Source organism: Babylonia areolata, chromosome 14 (assembly GCF_041734735.1).
Source record: "Babylonia areolata isolate BAREFJ2019XMU chromosome 14, ASM4173473v1, whole genome shotgun sequence".
Lineage (NCBI taxonomy): Eukaryota > Metazoa > Mollusca > Gastropoda > Neogastropoda > Buccinidae > Babylonia > Babylonia areolata.
Window position 1 is genome coordinate 10,267,324 of NC_134889.1, and position 17,486 is coordinate 10,284,809.

The 17,486-nt window shown below is 40.3% G+C and overlaps 1 protein-coding gene across 2 annotated transcripts; it reads right to left on the minus strand.

The window, feature by feature from the left end:
- Positions 1–1,112: 1,112 nt before the first annotated feature.
- Positions 1,113–15,667, minus strand: LOC143289802 (vesicle-associated membrane protein 4-like). Of its 2 annotated transcripts, none has more exons than XM_076598956.1 (8): positions 15,454–15,667; positions 13,846–13,938; positions 12,997–13,043; positions 10,795–10,845; positions 9,388–9,488; positions 8,577–8,656; positions 7,351–7,402; positions 1,113–6,144 (listed from the first exon to the last, which is right to left on the minus strand). In XM_076598956.1, exons 2-8 carry the CDS (start codon positions 13,909–13,911, stop codon positions 6,089–6,091), a joined length of 453 nt encoding a protein of 150 aa, XP_076455071.1. In that variant the 5' UTR covers positions 13,912–13,938; positions 15,454–15,667; the 3' UTR covers positions 1,113–6,088. The 2 variants fall into 2 exon arrangements, with proteins under 2 accessions (XP_076455071.1, XP_076455070.1); XM_076598955.1 differs by lacking the exon at positions 15,454–15,667 and adding an exon at positions 14,585–14,628.
- Positions 15,668–17,486: the final 1,819 nt, after the last annotated feature.

Consider the following 17,486-nt stretch of genomic DNA (forward strand, 5'->3'; position numbering starts at 1 on the left):
TTTAACTGAATGATTGGTTACACGAGTTGAACACAGGGTTGTATTGGTCAGTGATACGTTTTCTTTTCAATCGCCAAAGACGTGGAACAAGCTCCCTGATAACCTCCGTCATTCTGATTCCCTCGCATCTTTTAAATCTCGTCTCAAAACTCACCTTTTCCCTCAGCAATAAGTTCAGTTGTGGCAGGCCCACAACTACACGCATGTATATGAATGTGTATTGTGTGTGCGTGTGTTTATGTAAGTATGTGCCTGCCTATGTGTGTGTATGTGTTAGGGTAGCTGTTAGATACACATGTATGTTAAAATGTATGTATGCAGTGTGTGTGTGTGTATGCGTGCGTGTGTGTGTGTGTGTGTGTGTGTGGTCACATTTTGGTGTGTGTATGTAACATAGATATAATGTTTTATGTTATCAAAAGCGTTTTTGTAAAGCACCTAGAGCAGATTTCTGGATAGTGTGCTATATAAGTATCCATTATTATTATTATTTTGTACACAGTATGGTATGTCACTGTTGGTGGCAGGTAAGCTTGAAGAAGCTTGTATTACCACACATAGATCTATGTGTGAGAGGAGTGCATACTGGTGGACATGTGATGAAAGGTGCTGAGAGGGTATAGGCCTTTTATGTCAGTGATGTCCAGGTATTTGAGATTTTACCTGACCTGGGTTTTGGTTGTGTGTATGTGTTCCAGGTGTGCTGCTTGTAGGTGTTGCTTTAGGTGCAGGGTGAACTTTTTACTGTGTGCTGCTTGTAGGAAGTACCTGGAAGTAGGCAGTGTGTGCTGCCTCAGTGTGTGTTGCTTATGCTAAGTAGGGTGAACTGCTTAGTGTGTGCGCTGTATTGTAAACACTCTATAAAAACCACTCCATGTGGCCCTGCTAATGATGTGAGGAGAGAGTGAGTGCATCATCAGTTGATCCTATATCCCCTGTCTGTTCCCCTCTCTCTTGGAATCGAACCAACCACACACTTTCAAGAACACAGTTGTTTTTACACTACATTTCAGTGGACTTTTACTGAGTGAACTTTTTACCTTGCCATTTAGGCAGCCACACACATGCACACACTGAAATGTAAAACTAAATTCAGTTATTCTTTTTCCTCATTATTTTTTTTATTTTATCACCTTGGTGTAATATCACACACAACAGTCCCATGAAATTGAAAATCAAATTTTTAAAAAGATGTAAAGATGAGAGTGACTGACGTGAAGAGTGAAAGAACCAAGTGGAGATCACTCCCATTTCAATCATATTCCCATTTCCATTTAATTCACAATAAAATTATCACACTATATAAATATCATTTTCTACCGTGCAGAACATCTGCAGACATGGAAAGGTCACAGACAATATTTACATTTCTGTTTGCTTCAATATACATATTTGTAGCCCGCAGCATAAAGCAACCTTCACCTCTACTGAAGTTCAGATAGAAAAGTCACAGCTTTAACTTAGAGACGTCACCACTGTTTAATTCAAACCTCATATTAATGAACTGAGAAAAAAGAAAGATAAATGTTTTTTTTGGGGTCCAGCAGTTGTCTCAACGTTTTCTGACTAGAAAAGACTTTGTTGAAAGAGTTCCTATCGGAAGCCAGACAAACTAGTCAGTAACATTTGATGATCAGAGAACTTTCCATCATAAATCACAGGCAGGAAAAAGTATAAACTGGTTTTGTGATTTCCAGAAGAGCTGGCCACTAAAGATCTTTGATCTGTCAAGACAAAATTTTCGGGAAGTGAGGCTCACATAATATGAAAACAAAATGATACATGAATTTGATCTCTCCACCCACTTGTAGATTTGTTGAATTGCAAGGGACATGAACATGAACACAGGAAACAATGACGAGCGCCTGAAGGCAACTGTCTTTCAGCTCTACCCAGGTAGGCGGTCTGTTGTGCAAAAGACTGTAAAGCGCTCAGAGCTGTGCCTCTGACAGAGGACAGGTGCAATATCCATATCAGCCAATCGAAACAATGGATATAAACAAAACAGTAAGACTGATGCAAACCAATGAAAAAAATAACAAATCTCCTGCACAACCTGTTCTCACAAGCTAAACTGACACAGTAATAATCATGGTTTCCCAAACTCAATAAATATTGTCCTGATGATTTTCCAAATGGAAAAAATAACAACCTCTTGAGTTATCAAAATGGAAGAATAATAAACTGGTTTTCCAATGAATAACAACCTACTGATATCCCTACCTGAAGGAATAATAACCTCCTGATGTTCTTACCTTAAGGAATAATGACTTCATGGTTTCCCAAATGTATGAAATAATCACCTCATGGTTTCCCTCCCTGAAGGAATAACAACCTCATGCTTTCCCAGAGTCAGAACAACCACCCGAGTTCCCAAAGGAATGTCAATCTCGGGATTCCCCTAACACCAGGAATCACTACCTATTAAGAATCACCAATGATGCAACAACCAGCAAGGATCACTGGGACAGACTGCAAGAGATCAGTCACACCTTTTCTTCAATCTTGTGATTCGGTCAGTTCAGGAAACTTGTTCCAATTTTTCTACAGACATGAATGTGTCTTTCTTCATCAGACAGAAGTCGATGACAAGAATAAAACCACAGACCAGACTCATCAACTATGGAATTTAATCTGTTTGCTGAACACATCTTCATGCTGTGACTCCTTCACCGCCAGATCTGACTGGTCTGTTAAATGCAGTGATGCAACTCCAGAAGAGAAACAAATATTTATTTATTTATTTTTGTCACCTACAGTCCAACGAACCACACAGGATCATGTCAAGGCTGAAAAACTGTAAACATTGATCCCACAAAACCTGGAGAACAACAAAAGAAAAACAAAACTGGTCCAGGAAATAAGACGCAAGTACAGTCATAATCATGCATATAATCCTAGGAATGCCTCTGACTCTTACATCAGCTATTGTGGAACAGACAACTCAATTCAAGGAGCTGTGAAAGACTGGACAAATCTCACAGTTCTAATGGCTGTCAAAGAATTATATGATCAGACTATGAATAAGCAATGGTGGATGACTTCCTAATATGATCTGGTTCATTCATGGCAAATATACTAACAAACAACACTGGACAATATACACTGAACGGAATAAATATACATCAGTTTCCATATACAACAGAGACCATAAGAACTCCATGGAATGCTCAAACAAAATCAAATTATGCAAATAAAGTGGTATCCTCAAAGCCAGAACAACCCCCATATCACCAAGCAGTCGGCCAACGTCTTCCAGGGAAGAAAAAAAACATTTGCTCACACAATCCAATCTCTTGAAATGAAAATGTAAGTACCATGAATTACGATTTCAACCAAGCCAACTAACACCAACAGACATTGACAAGTGCTCTTCCATGCAACTTCTCATGTGATTATTTAATAAACATAAAACACAACCAAAATGGTTCTCTTTAAAACTCTCTAAAATGTTTTTGTTGATTTTACACGATTCTGTTACCTATAAAGCAGTGAACCAAATCAAACCACGGCAGACCAGTGCAAAAATATTGCAAGAAAAAGCACAAAGACTCAGAATCATGATTTTCAATGCAAATACACGCACATTAAAGACATCTTTATATCAGCATACCCACAAACATGCATCCACAAAGTTTAAATCATATTTATCGTCAAGCTGACCAGGAAAGCTCTGTTTGACAGTAGTTTACATAATTTTAAGAGGAAAAAAAGATATTTGTCATCAATAAACACTAAGCGCTCCAAGATTTTCCTGTCTGGTGAATTTTTCTTTTTTACTTCGATTTTTTTTCTTCATATACATGAAATAAACAGAAATATGAAATATTTTTAGTACTTTTCATTTGAAGACATCTAACAAATTGCATATTCTCATGCAGATGTATGATTTACTAAATCTGACTTTGATCATAACTTCTACCAATAGTTAAGAAATATCTATCTATATATATATATACATATCATGTGTGCAGTTTTGACCTTTCAAACACATACACACAATGCTGAAAGTTAATTATCTTTCTACTTACCTAACCCATATCTTAAAAGATAAAGAAATAATTTCAAAAAGATAATTAACAAAACCCTACAGTCAACACATCAAGAATAGAAATTAAATGGATGGGGAGGGATCCTCATTCAAAAGCTGAACAATCTTCAGCTGGCTCATTTTATTTCAATTTCAGCCATCACCTGACACAAACACATGTGAACATGACAGAAATCAATGACCGGAGTCTGCACGAGTGGGTTACAGTTAAGTAAGTGTAATTAAACAATGATTTACATTTGCTTCTGGGGTGAGCAATACTTCCTGAATTCCAATGATCCTTACATACAATCAAAATTTTAAAACCTTTTCAATAAAAATCTACCATACAAGCATCAAAAAACAAAGGAGCTATGGCTATTGACAATCCTAATTGTTCAGATTTATAACAAATCATTAATCACTTCATGACAAATAAATAAAATCAATATAGGAAACTAAAACAAACACAAAGAAAGATGGATACTTTTATGGGCATCCATGGAACAAGAAAGAATGATTCATAACAAATCAATAAAACAAAACTCCTCACACAAAACAAGCACTTAACACAGACAGACATGTTCTTAGGTATCTGTCTTTACATGAAACAAAGAAAGAAAGATAGATTCATGACAAATAAATAAAACAAACAATCACACCACAAAATTAAGACAAACACTTAGGAAAGAAGGAATGATTCTTGACCAAAAAAATAAAAATAAAAATCAACACAGGAAACTAAGACATACATAAACGCAAATGGATACTTTCATGAACATCTGTCTTTCCATGGAACAAAGGACAAGCAGACCGATTCATGACAAATAAACAAAATCGAAATCACCACAAAAAACCAAAACCAGCACAAACATGAAGTAGACATTTTCATGGGTGTCTGTCTTTCCATTCCAACAAAAGAAAGAAAGAAAAAAAAAACTAGTCAACTTTCAAACTGATCTAACACCCCTCACATCCCCCTGAAGACACAAAACATACATGGGTAACATTATTATTCTCACACCCTCCATCTCCCTTCAAGGGGGATAAATGCAATGCTGCAATATTCACACAACAATTAAAGAACAGAGCATGAGGAAGAGTATATTCATGTGGCGGAAGGGGACTGAAGAGACAAGGGCTGGAGGAGTGGGAGGGAGGGACCTTGGAAGATAACATCAATGGACAAGGGAAGACAGATGTAGTAGTGGATCTCAAACAAGTGTGTCAATTCACTTCAGCGCTCACTGAGTGAAAAGGCACAAGGAGATCTGCTTCTGTTTTGATGTATGTTGAAGTGATGGTGGTAGTATAGCAGTAACACAATGTCTGTGTGACCTACTACACAATGATGGTGGTAAACTACAGCTGCAGCATGTTTATGAGACTGAAAGAAAGTAAAAGGTATGCAGTGTTGGTAGTAGTATAGCAATAATAGTATATTCATGTGACTAAAAGGAAGAAGTGATGGTGGTAGTATTGCAGTAGTAGTATGTTTATGTGACCTAAAGTATGCAGTGTTGGTGGTAGTATTGCAGCAATAGTATGTTTATGTGACTTAAAGTATGCAGAGTTATGTTGGTAGTATAGCAGCAATAATATGTTTATGTTGCAGGAATATGAAGGTAGCTTGTGGTTCCACTAAAACCTTAGAATCTCTAGTTCTTTCAGATTCTGATGCCTGATTATTGTATGTGCATATGGGTTAAGTGCACACACACCTGTGTTTGTAAGTATGTATGTATAAGGGTGAACAGAAGCACACAATTTCCATCTGTGTGCCTGCAATGTGCCAACGGCAGAATAAAAAATCACAAATCCACATCCTCTCTGCCACCTCAGGAAAGACACTAACAGGGCAGGAATTACTTGAACTAACACAAACGGCTCAGCCAGTGTGGAGAGACAACAACTGGTAGAAGACAGAAAAGTCAGGATATGCATTGATGACAACCCCGCCCCCCTCAACCCACCCTCCAGTCTCCCTCCCACCCCCCACCTGCGACAGACACAGGCGTCCACGGTGTTCCAACCCGCCAGATCCTCTTGTTCTGTCTCTCAGTTTCCACCATTGTTGTCTTCTTCTTGGCTGGTGTAGTGGATGATGATGGGAACTGAAAACGCAATGGCCTTTCACATTAGCTCTCTTCTGCGTTCCTTGAATGTGTAAGTGGGCTTTTATGTGAGAACTTTATTTTTTTATCCTGCAAGGCAGACAGTTATGTTCCATTTTACAGGGTGGTCATACTTAGCATATTCTTGTTTCCTTAACCAACATTAACATAGATTACAGGGGAATCTTTAATGAGCGAATTTGATCTTCTGCATGTTTATACCCACAAAGGGGATTAAGGCACTAGCATGTCTGCACATCTGTTGAACTGGGAGATGGGGAAAACCACCACCCTTACCCCACCAGGTGCCATGGTCAGTATGTGAATCCTCAGATTATAAGTCCAATGTTCAAACCACTCTGCTGCTGCATCCATCAGTTCATTAACTGTATGAAAAGCAAGGCAACTGAAAGACATGCCACATTCTGTCGTGTTTTTGTTTTTTTCTTTCATAGTGCTGAGTTCTTTCCAAGTTCCCTCTCCAATCAGACATCAACTTACAAGGAAGTCTCCTTTTCCGTTAACTTATTTTTCTGCTTTTACATTCAATTATTTTATCTTAAGATGTGCCTGGTACTATAATATCATATGAATAATATGGTGCAAAAGAAACAGAAACTTAATCTGTTACAATCTGTTCCATCTCATTATCATGATTCAGACAGGCTAAATGGTGGCCAAAAAATTGGTTTAGAGCAACTTTCAAATGAACGAGTTTGCGGGAGGGTCAGCTGGTATCCCAGTATGTTTACAAAATATATCACAATGTCTGTCTGCTTGTGTTTGCTTTTGTGTGTGTGTGTGTGTGTGTGTGTGTGTGTGTGTGTGTGTGTGTGTGTGTGCATGTGAGTGAGTGAGTGAGAATGAGAAATAAAGAAAGAGAGCATGGTGCATGTGTGTATGCGCACGTGTGTGTATGTGTGTGTGTGTGTGTGCGCACATGTGTGAGTGTGTATGTGTGTGTATATGTCAGTGTCTGTGTTTGTTGCGTATGTGTGTGAGCATATGGCGTGAGTATGTAATGGGTGTTATGAGTGTGTCTCTGTGTGTGCACACATGTGTCCATGTGTGTGTGTGTGTGTGTGTGTGTGTGTGTGTGTGTGTCCACATGCATGCATGCATAACAATTGCCCCTTATCTTCTTTCCAACACTGTATAAAGCATAATAAAACAGAAAAGAAAAAGTCAAGAAATGGATCCACATACCTAAGATGATCAGGACCAGGACGAGAATGACCATGGTGATGAGTATCCTCATCTGGAACAGACCCAACATTCCTCATTAACACACACACCTCAGCCACTCAGAATGAAAATGCATAATCCTCAGTGTTATAAATCAACTCATGAGGAGAATAAGATGTGTGAACAACAACACCACACACACACACACACACACACACACACACACACACACACTGACATGAGTCACATGATCATAAACAAGCATATTTAATTTTCCGCATGCGTATACACATGCACCAGCAATTCTGCAGGTATGGTGACCTGAGAGATAGGACCAAAAATCTCCACCCTTCACCCACCACACACCAATACTGGGATCAAGCCCAGGGTCACAAGAGTCAAAGCCCAATGGTTGAACCACTCAGTTATTGTGCCCATCACATTCTAGATGATATGAGATGTGAATGATATACATGGTATCTGCAAAAGTGCCGTTTTACAGCAAAATAACAAAAAGAAATACCCACCCCAAAAAAACAAGTAATAATACTATCCAACAGTTTTAGTCTCTAGGAGGCACAAACACATGCAGACTTATTCAAATGCACTACACTGAAAAAAAATTTAAGAAAAAGGGGTTGGGGGGGGGTCTTATAAATAATCTCAACCTCAGTTTCTCAAGGAAGCATCACTGTGTCTGGACAAATCCATATGCGATACACAGCATCTGCTAGGCAGATGCCTGACCAGCTTAGTCAGGCCTTGAGTGCATTCATATATATTTGTGCATCTATCAGAGTGGATTTCTCCACCAGAATTTTGCCAGAGGACAATACTCGTTGCCATGGGTTCTTTTTCACCAAGTGAGTGCTGCACATGGGACCTCAGTTTATCGTCTCATCCAAATGACTATACACTGTTTGATTTTCCAGTCAAACCTGGGAGAAAGAGCGAGAGCGGGATTCGAACCCACATCCTCACGGACTGTCTGTATTGACACAAGAGTGTCTTAACCATTCTGCCACCTTCCTCAGTCCTAACAATTAACAAAATAACAAAACAGTTAACAATAACATAGATTTGTTACATGTTATTGTTATTTATAATATGTTATTATTGTTATTTTTGTTAACAATAACAAAACGATTAAACAAGAGGCAATGCCTTCATGGCTGATGCGCAGTTCCTGCTGTACAACAACTAAAAAGAAAAGCAGGAACGGCAGGGAAGGGGAGACAATGACTCACCCGGCAGTTCTTCCACCACATGTTGTGGTGCAGGGACTTGGAGCGACTGCGGAACATATCGGCGTTACTGGCCAGGCTGTCTGTGAACGTCAACAGGATGCAGGGTGAGAAAAATTTTATCACATGTTTTATTATTATTGTTAGTGTTCCTTTGCTGCAGTCAACATTCTGTGCATTTACTTTTATAAGAGTACGCCTAATAATATGCTTCTGCTTGCTGTGGTCAATGTGTTATGTTTTTTGTGCTGCACTGTGTTGTCCTTGAATGAATAAAAGTTGTCCAACCCAAAACATTCATCATACTTTGCCTTTATTTGCAACACATACGCTGACATTTTGGTAGATTAATATGCATACTTGTGCATGTGTACACATACATACACACACACGCTTCCGGTACATAATCATTCACGCAAGTCCAAACACGCATGTGTGCACACACCTACACAAATACCTGCTACTCACAGACAGAAAGATAGGCATTTTGAACAAACTGAAAGTTCTAATTCTAAATCTTTGAAAACACCATCCACCAATCCAACACTATGACCACCACCACAAAAACAACACACACAGAAGAAACACCACCACCACACAAATGCATGCAAGTGTGCACACACACACACACACACACACACACACACACACACACACGAGACAATAACACCACACACACACATAAGCAAACGCAAACATACATAACACAACCATACGCAAGCACACAATCATGCGTGTGCATACACACAAACACACACACACACACAAAATAACACCGCCACATGCACACACCCAAGCACACACACACACACACCTGACTTATCCTGAAGGTCTTCCAAGCGATCCCCTCGTTCGGCCACCCTGTTGACGTTGTCCTTCATGATTCCCATCACCTCATCCACCTGGCCTCGGAGGCTGCACAGTTATCGTCATCGTCATCGTCATCATCATTGCCAATATTGTTAACATCATCATGGCAATCATCATCATTACCATCGCCACCGCAGTCATTATCATCAATGCCAATATTGTCAACATCACGGCAATCATCATCACCAACATCACTGTCATTATCATCATCATCAACACCAACATCATCACAGCAGTCACACCATAACATCACCATCATCATCATCACATTAGCTATCATCATAATCACTGCAATCATCATCATCATCATCATCGTCACCACAGCAGCCATTGTAACAACAACAAAAAACTAACATCACCATCATCATTGCCAATGCTGTCATGGCAGCCATCATCACCAACACCACCATAACCATCACAGGCAGGAAGAGAGGATTTTTGTTTTTCTGATAACTTTGCGTCCAGGGTACAGGGGTCACTTAAACCAAAGAGCATTTCTTAATACCAAAACAAAGTAAGATAAAGAATTTTTTTCCTAAACCAAAATGCCACATGTAAATTTATAATAATAAACTCATTACTATGCTATCATCTTTAAATCATAATTATCATTATCCATGACATCACCAAGACTGACATTTCCATGGTCAGGATTATTTGATTCTGACATAATTCAGTCATCACAAAGCACAGGTGTGGCCCCGCGGCAATGTGACCAACTAGAATGCGAGTGTCCACAGATTCAGGTCCCACATAATATAGACAGGTATTTTTTGTACCCCTGCCACTAGACCTTGAGTGATGGTCTGGACGCTAGTCATTTGACTGAGATGATAAACTGAGGTCCCATGTGCTGTACCCACTTACCACATGACAAAGAACCCACAGCAACAAAAGGGTTGTGCATGGCACAGTTCTGGAAGAAAAATCCACTCTGACAGTGAAAGAAATACACTTACAGGCAGAGAAAAACATGAGTGGCACTGCATAGTGGTAAAGCACTCTCCCCAGTGAGAGCAGCCTGAATTTCACACAGTGAAATATATTGTGACAAATTCACAATAAGTAATAAAACACACACACACACACACACACACACACACACACACACATTTTAATTCGGTTCAGTTCAGTTGCTCAAGGAGGCATCACTGTGATCCGACATTAATTCATATATATATATACCATACACCACATCTGCTAAGCAGCTGCCAAACCAACAGTGTAACCCAACGCGCTTTACACACACACACACACACACATGCGCGCGCGTGAACACACAAACACACAAAATGAAATTTAAACATTAATACCCCAACATGTCTAGTTTAAGTTCTACAGACAAGCTCACTTGGATAACTTTGGATCACCCCGCAGATTGCCGGTCTGAACCTTAGGACCTCTGAAACACAGCAACATCAACATGGCCTGACACTTTACAGTGCAAGAAGCAGTATTTTTCAACTTTCCTTCAAACAAATGATTGAAGAATAACAAAAAGATGACAAATCAATACATTTCTGACCCCTCATTCTTCAGAAAAGGAACAAAACAACCCTGTAATGTTTTGTTTCCCAGACCACTTCCACACACACACACTGCCTCAACAGTATGTTATGGTGGGGGTAAGCCTCAGTGTATCCGTGCACTATGGAAGCATATAATAACAAACCAAAATCATCCTGTGTCTGAACAGCAGACATGACATCATCTAGATACAAATCACCAAAGGGAAACAGGAGAAACCACGCCATCTTGGGCAATAACAATGAAATAAAAATCCTATCAACTGGCATCATTTGAACAATCACACTGTGTGTTATATAAAATCTTCCTGGTTTCTTTTTGATGTGGCAGAACAAAGTGTCAGGATAGTCAAAGCCAACTGAAGAATTAGCTCCACAACACACAGAAAACATCCCCCACACCTCATCTCCCTGCAATCAACACAACATGAAAGCGAGCGGCCCTGGTTCAAAAATGAAAATCATCATCAAACATGTTGACATTTAGGTCCTCTCCAGTTATCATCATCAAACATGTTGACATTTAGGTCCTCTCCAGTTATCATCATCAAACATGTTGACATTTAGGTCCTCTCCAGTTATCATCATCAAACATGTTGACATTTAGGTCCTCTCCAGTTATCATCATCAAACATGTTGACATTTAGGTCCTATCCACTTATCATCATCAAACATGTTGACATTTAGGTCCTCTCCAGTTATCATCATCAAACATGTTGACATTTAGGTCCTATCCACTTACCATCATCAAACATGTTGACATTTAGGTCCTATCCACTTATCATCATCAAACATGTTGACATTTAGGTCTTCTCCAGTTATCATCATCAAACATGTTGACATTTAGGTCCTATCCACTTATCATCATCAAACATGTTGACATTTAGGTCCTATCCAGTTATCATCATCAAACATGTTGACATTTAGGTCCTCTCCAGTTATCATCATCAAACATGTTGACATTTAGGTCCTCTCCAGTTATCATCATCAAACATGTTGACATTTAGGTCCTATCCAGTTATCATCATCAAACATGTTGACATTTAGGTCCTCTCCAGTTATCATCATCAAACATGTTGACATTTAGGTCCTCTGCAGTTATCATCATCAAACATGTTGACATTTAGGTCCTCTCCAGTTATCATCATCAAACATGTTGACATTTAGGTCCTATCCAGTTATCATCATCAAGCTTGTTCACATTTAGGTCCTATCCAGTTATCTCCATACTTCTGAGATTTTCAAGTCTGACATTTTTCATTTTGGAGCTGACAAATACCTCCTCAGATCAACCATCGGTAGCATTACTTTGAAATTGCTTTTAGCTCGAAGTCCTAAACTGATGAATGATCCACCCCTTCTTAGTTCTAAGGCTGCAACACCTATTTTCACTGGTCGTATCTATGACTAGTATGAATGGGATTTTATGAGAAGGAAAATTTTGACCAAGCCATTTAAGCAGCAATTTCATAAGGGGAGAGGGGGTGCATGCTTGATTGTTGAATATCTCCATGTTTCCATAACCCACCAAAATGAATTATGAAATCTTTAACATGTGTTTTTCATTTTCCACTTGTACATACATATGAAGAGGGTTCAGGCACTAGTAGGTCTGCACTCACACTGACCTGGAGGATCAGAAAAATCTCCACCCTTAACCCACCAGGCACTTGATACCAGGATCGAACCAAGGACCCTGAGACTGAGGGTCCAACACTAATCACTCTGTTATTATGTCCATTGGATTCACTCCAAATTTGCATAAAAGGTCCAAGTGCCAAGTACTGGACTGATGGATTCATGAATAAGGGCAAGCACTGAGGTCCAAGACAAAACAAGTCAGACAGACAGACAAGCCAGATCTGATACCCTCCCCCTTGAGGAAGGGGTGTGGTGTTGTGTTGGGGCAGTGATGTGAAGGAGTTGGCATATCATCAATCACCTAGCTATGTAGATTCAATGGACATTTTGTACACACAGCTAACAAGTAAGTTCATTTTGCATCTGACTTATAAGACAAGACTCACCTAAGAAAAAAGTCTTCATCGTCTGAATCTCCATCAAGCAGACCTCTCTGAAAGAACAAACAAAATTCACAATTATTTTTCACTTAAACTGACTTGGATGCTTCATAATGTAGAGCTCAATCAAAAGTATCATTCAACTTTCAAGGTATCACCATCGCGGTGACAATAAAAAATATTGCACAACTGCTGATATTTTCACTTTTTTTCCATACAGTTCTGAACATTTCTGAGAAAATAAGGAGAGGGGAGCAAACAGGTTCCTGATGAATATCCTAAATGACCCTTGAAAATGATTAGTGAACTATACTAATCAATATTTCAATATCCAAAAGGTGCAGAATTTGATGTAGCAAACATGTCTCAAACATAAGTTTCATCCAATATAGGGAAAACAATGTCTCAGCATACATTATAGTAAAACTATCCACCATTTTTGCATTTCACAACAATCAATGACAATTGTTCATTCTTACTATTAAGCCATCCTTATTCAGTTTGTAGGTAAAGTGGGGAGAACTAGATTAATCGATGAGTGACAGCAAGAAGGAGGAGCGACAAGGGAATCACTTAAATGTGTACTGATTCTTATGCTTTTGAAGTGCTTAGAACAAGAATAGAACAATACAAGATACAATAATCATTTGGTCCACTTTCTTGGAACCCAGAATTCAGTTAAGCACACAGACACAAAAACCTGACAGTACAGTCTGGATTACAACATTGTAAGGAAGACAAACATATTCTTGATTAATAAATGGTGTCATTTCATCAGTGCCAAATTCCAATATCTTCAATGAGCTTTGTGGGATTTATAACCTTACATAATACATTGTTTCCTATCACTCTTACTCTCTCTATATCTGAAGAGGTGGCACGATCAGATGCACCAGGAATGCGAGCAAATTTTGGCGGCATTGTTCTGGGTTATGTCCAACACCTCCTCTGCAAATAATATGATAATTACACATATATGCACAAGTATAACTGTACAAGAATGCTCTCTCTCTCTCTCTCTCTCTCTCTCTCTCTCTCTCACACACACACACACACACACACACACACACACACACACACACATACACACAAAGCAATATGTTACATGTGACATCTCCAAAATAAAAGGTCTATAGATACCAATACACACATCACTCAAATCCATTTTCTGCCTTTTTTTTCTTCTTTCTTTTCTTTCTTTCTTTTTTTAATATATTTTTTAATACTATTAATTATAGTTAACTCATCAACAGATTTTTTTCGTGTGTCTAGTGAACTATATCGTTGGTAATTTTTATCGCATTGTTAATTTGTTTACGTTCATTCATATACAAATAATAAGTCAAACACTTCCAAAGCGTCATCGAGAAACAATAGAACCCTTCTTTTTCTTCTCCGTCGAACACATCATATGACGTTCCATATCATATACAAATAACGAGTTGCGGTCACACACGCAAGTACTGAACTGTTCGAAACGATCAAAACTGTACTCCGTACTCTAGATTATGCAGCAAATGTGGTGTTTTCCGTCTAAAGATAAAATGTATTAATACCGTGTCACATTTTGTCGAAAATCAAAGATTTTCCTTACCACGAAGTGCGTCTGCTGCGATGTTTTCCTGTGAGAAGCAAATAGCTATTTTTTTTACATGAAGAGCACATCAAGGGACGTCATTCCTATCTTCCCCTCATTCAAGTTCTTCATTCAGGTAGCGCAGTTGGTTGAGCGCTGAGCTCGCAATCAGAAAGTTGTAGGTTCGATTCCTGGACGCCCCCAAGTGTGAAAAAAATAGTAGAAATGCTCTTATGCATATGCACACTTGGAAACAATATGTGAATTAAGGGAGAAAAAGAGACGGGAGACAGACAAGGGGAAGACCGAAACAAGGACACCGGGACAAAGACTCCGGGGATCCAGACACTAGGCAAAGACATGGAAGGAAGGCGGGGATGGGGACTGGGGATACACTGGGGGAAAGGGGAGACAATAAACCTCGGAGACAGAGGACGGTAGACGGAGAAAGAGATGGAGACTAATACAGTGAAAGAGAGATGGAGAAAGAATCAGTTTAAAACAGGGTACGAAAACGGGAAACCCGGGCAAAGACAAGAGACAGCCACAAAGGGAATAAAGATAGGGGACACAGTGTGTGAGATGACTGCTCCACCCAGGTCAGTGACAGTGGGTACCTGACCGGTCAGGGTAGAAGCTTAAAAAGCGGCTGACGGAGAGGACTGGGCTACTGTACGCCGAGCTCGAGGCAACTGAACTGAAATACATCAAGTTGAACGGTTGAACTGAAGTTGACTATCATGACTCATTGGCCTTAAAAAATCGATCCGGCGGACCTTTAACCTTTGAAATTAAGGTTTCGAACCTGCGAGAGTTTTCCAACAATTTCAAGAGGTGACGATACCTACCTCACAATAAACTATATGCAACGTGTCAGTGTAACTTACAGATTAATCGACTCCAGTGGATGATTTCAGTCAGGTGACAGCCGGGTATGCATCCAAACTTTCCAACGGGTGTATGAAGGCGGTGTGGCCGGACCTCAGTTCAAGTTGGCAGTGCTTATCAACACAGTCTGATGCTCTTTCTCCTTCTCAAGGCTCAAGGAGCGGAAACTGAAGAGCATCAGACTGTGTTGATAACGCGGCACTGCCGCGGCCAACTTGAACTGAGGTCCCGTCCACTGGCACAAGTTTCTCCGGGGTCCACTGAAGCTGAGGCTGCCACACGTTCATCATCACGTGGTTACCTGCAGGAAGTTTCGGTCCATAAGTCAGTTCAGTCTACTCAGTGAAGTTCCGTAACACGACTGAATTGCGTAGACAGTACATTGATAAGCCATTCATTGATCAGTAGTCGTGACTGGAACGTCCTGCCCCAGGAGACTGTTGACATGATGCCTTAACCCTTGCCGTGCCAATTTCGTCAGTTCAGAACTGGTCGTCACAAGTTGTCAGTATTCTGCTGACAACTGACCTGCTGCCCCCTCAGTGACAGACCTCCTATCCCATTACCCCCAACATTTATTTTTCCAAAACTGGCACCCACTGACCACCAAAATGCTGATCCGTATAACCTGATCAACGTTTTGACCGGCGTGGACATCAAAAGGGAGAAGGAAGAGCGCGTACTCATCTCGCGTAGGTGCCGCGTTACTCAGTGACTGATCGACGGAGTCGCCGAATACAGTACGTGACGGCGCACACACTTCCGCACACACACTCCGTCAAGACTGGTTTATTGTCTATACGAAGGAACAGAAATTCACCGTCTGTTCAACTGACATGTACAAACATTGCAATAAAATTGTATGTAAACAAACTCAAACTGAAGTCCCAGTTACAGGTAAATTAAGAAAGTAGGCAATGTTAGTTCAGTTTAGATAGAATAGTCACACTGGCACGCGCGCACACTGGCACTGGCACCGTGGCATCAGTTACTCTCCTCCTTCCATCTCTAACCCACAAACTCAGTCCATTCCCATCTCCACCCCATCCCCCATTCTCACTGAGATCCCCCTTCCCGGCCACCTTCCCCTCTCCACCTCAGTTCCCTCCTTCCCCACTAAGTGTTTAAGCTTCCATCCCAATCAGTAAGATCCTAAAAACAATACTCGCGTTCTGAACACCGGCTTCCAACCTTCACTCATATCACCCATACATAGTATGCACACGATTATTCCACACACAAGCAATTCATTGCTGCACCAGTAAGAAATAAACCAACACACACACACACACACACACACACACACACACACACACACACACACACACACAGAGGCACTGACCAATACTCAATGACGCGCGCGCGCGACCAAATGGTTGAACCGGAAAGTGTCTTGGGAGGGTTTTTTTTTTTTTTTTTTGGCGTTCTGTGTGTGTGCGTGCGTGCGTGTGTGTGTGTGTGAACATGAAATGAAGAGGCGAAGGGCACGAGGTCAATTTTCATCAGAGCCATGTCTTCACTGACTAATCACTCCGGCACGCCAGGGCCGGCGGCGTTAACCTTCGGCTTACATGTTGTCATTCTACGGTGTGTGTGTGTGTGTGTGTGTGTGTGTGTGTGTGTGCGCGCGCGCGCGCGCGCGCGCGTGTGTGTAAGATTATAAATGCCATGCAAAAATCGTATGTGCGGCACACACACACACACTCATGCACCCTCCCGCTTCCCGGCGAGTTTGGAAAAATTATTTGTTTAAATTTATTATCTTAATTTTTTAAGCATCTTTGCAATTTTTTTTAATCAAAAGACGGAAAAGTCACTTCGGCACTATTCCCCCCCCCCCCCCCCCCCCCCCCCCCCGAAACTTCCATTACTGCCTTTTGTTCAGAAAAAAAGTCACAGTAAATAGATAAATGAATAACCTGAATAGATTTTTTTTTTAGTTCCTACAGATAAACTGAGTGCACAGAATACAGGTTCATCTCTTTTTTGTGTTATCTGTGTGTGTGTAGGGGGGGGGGGGGGCGGGGTCTTC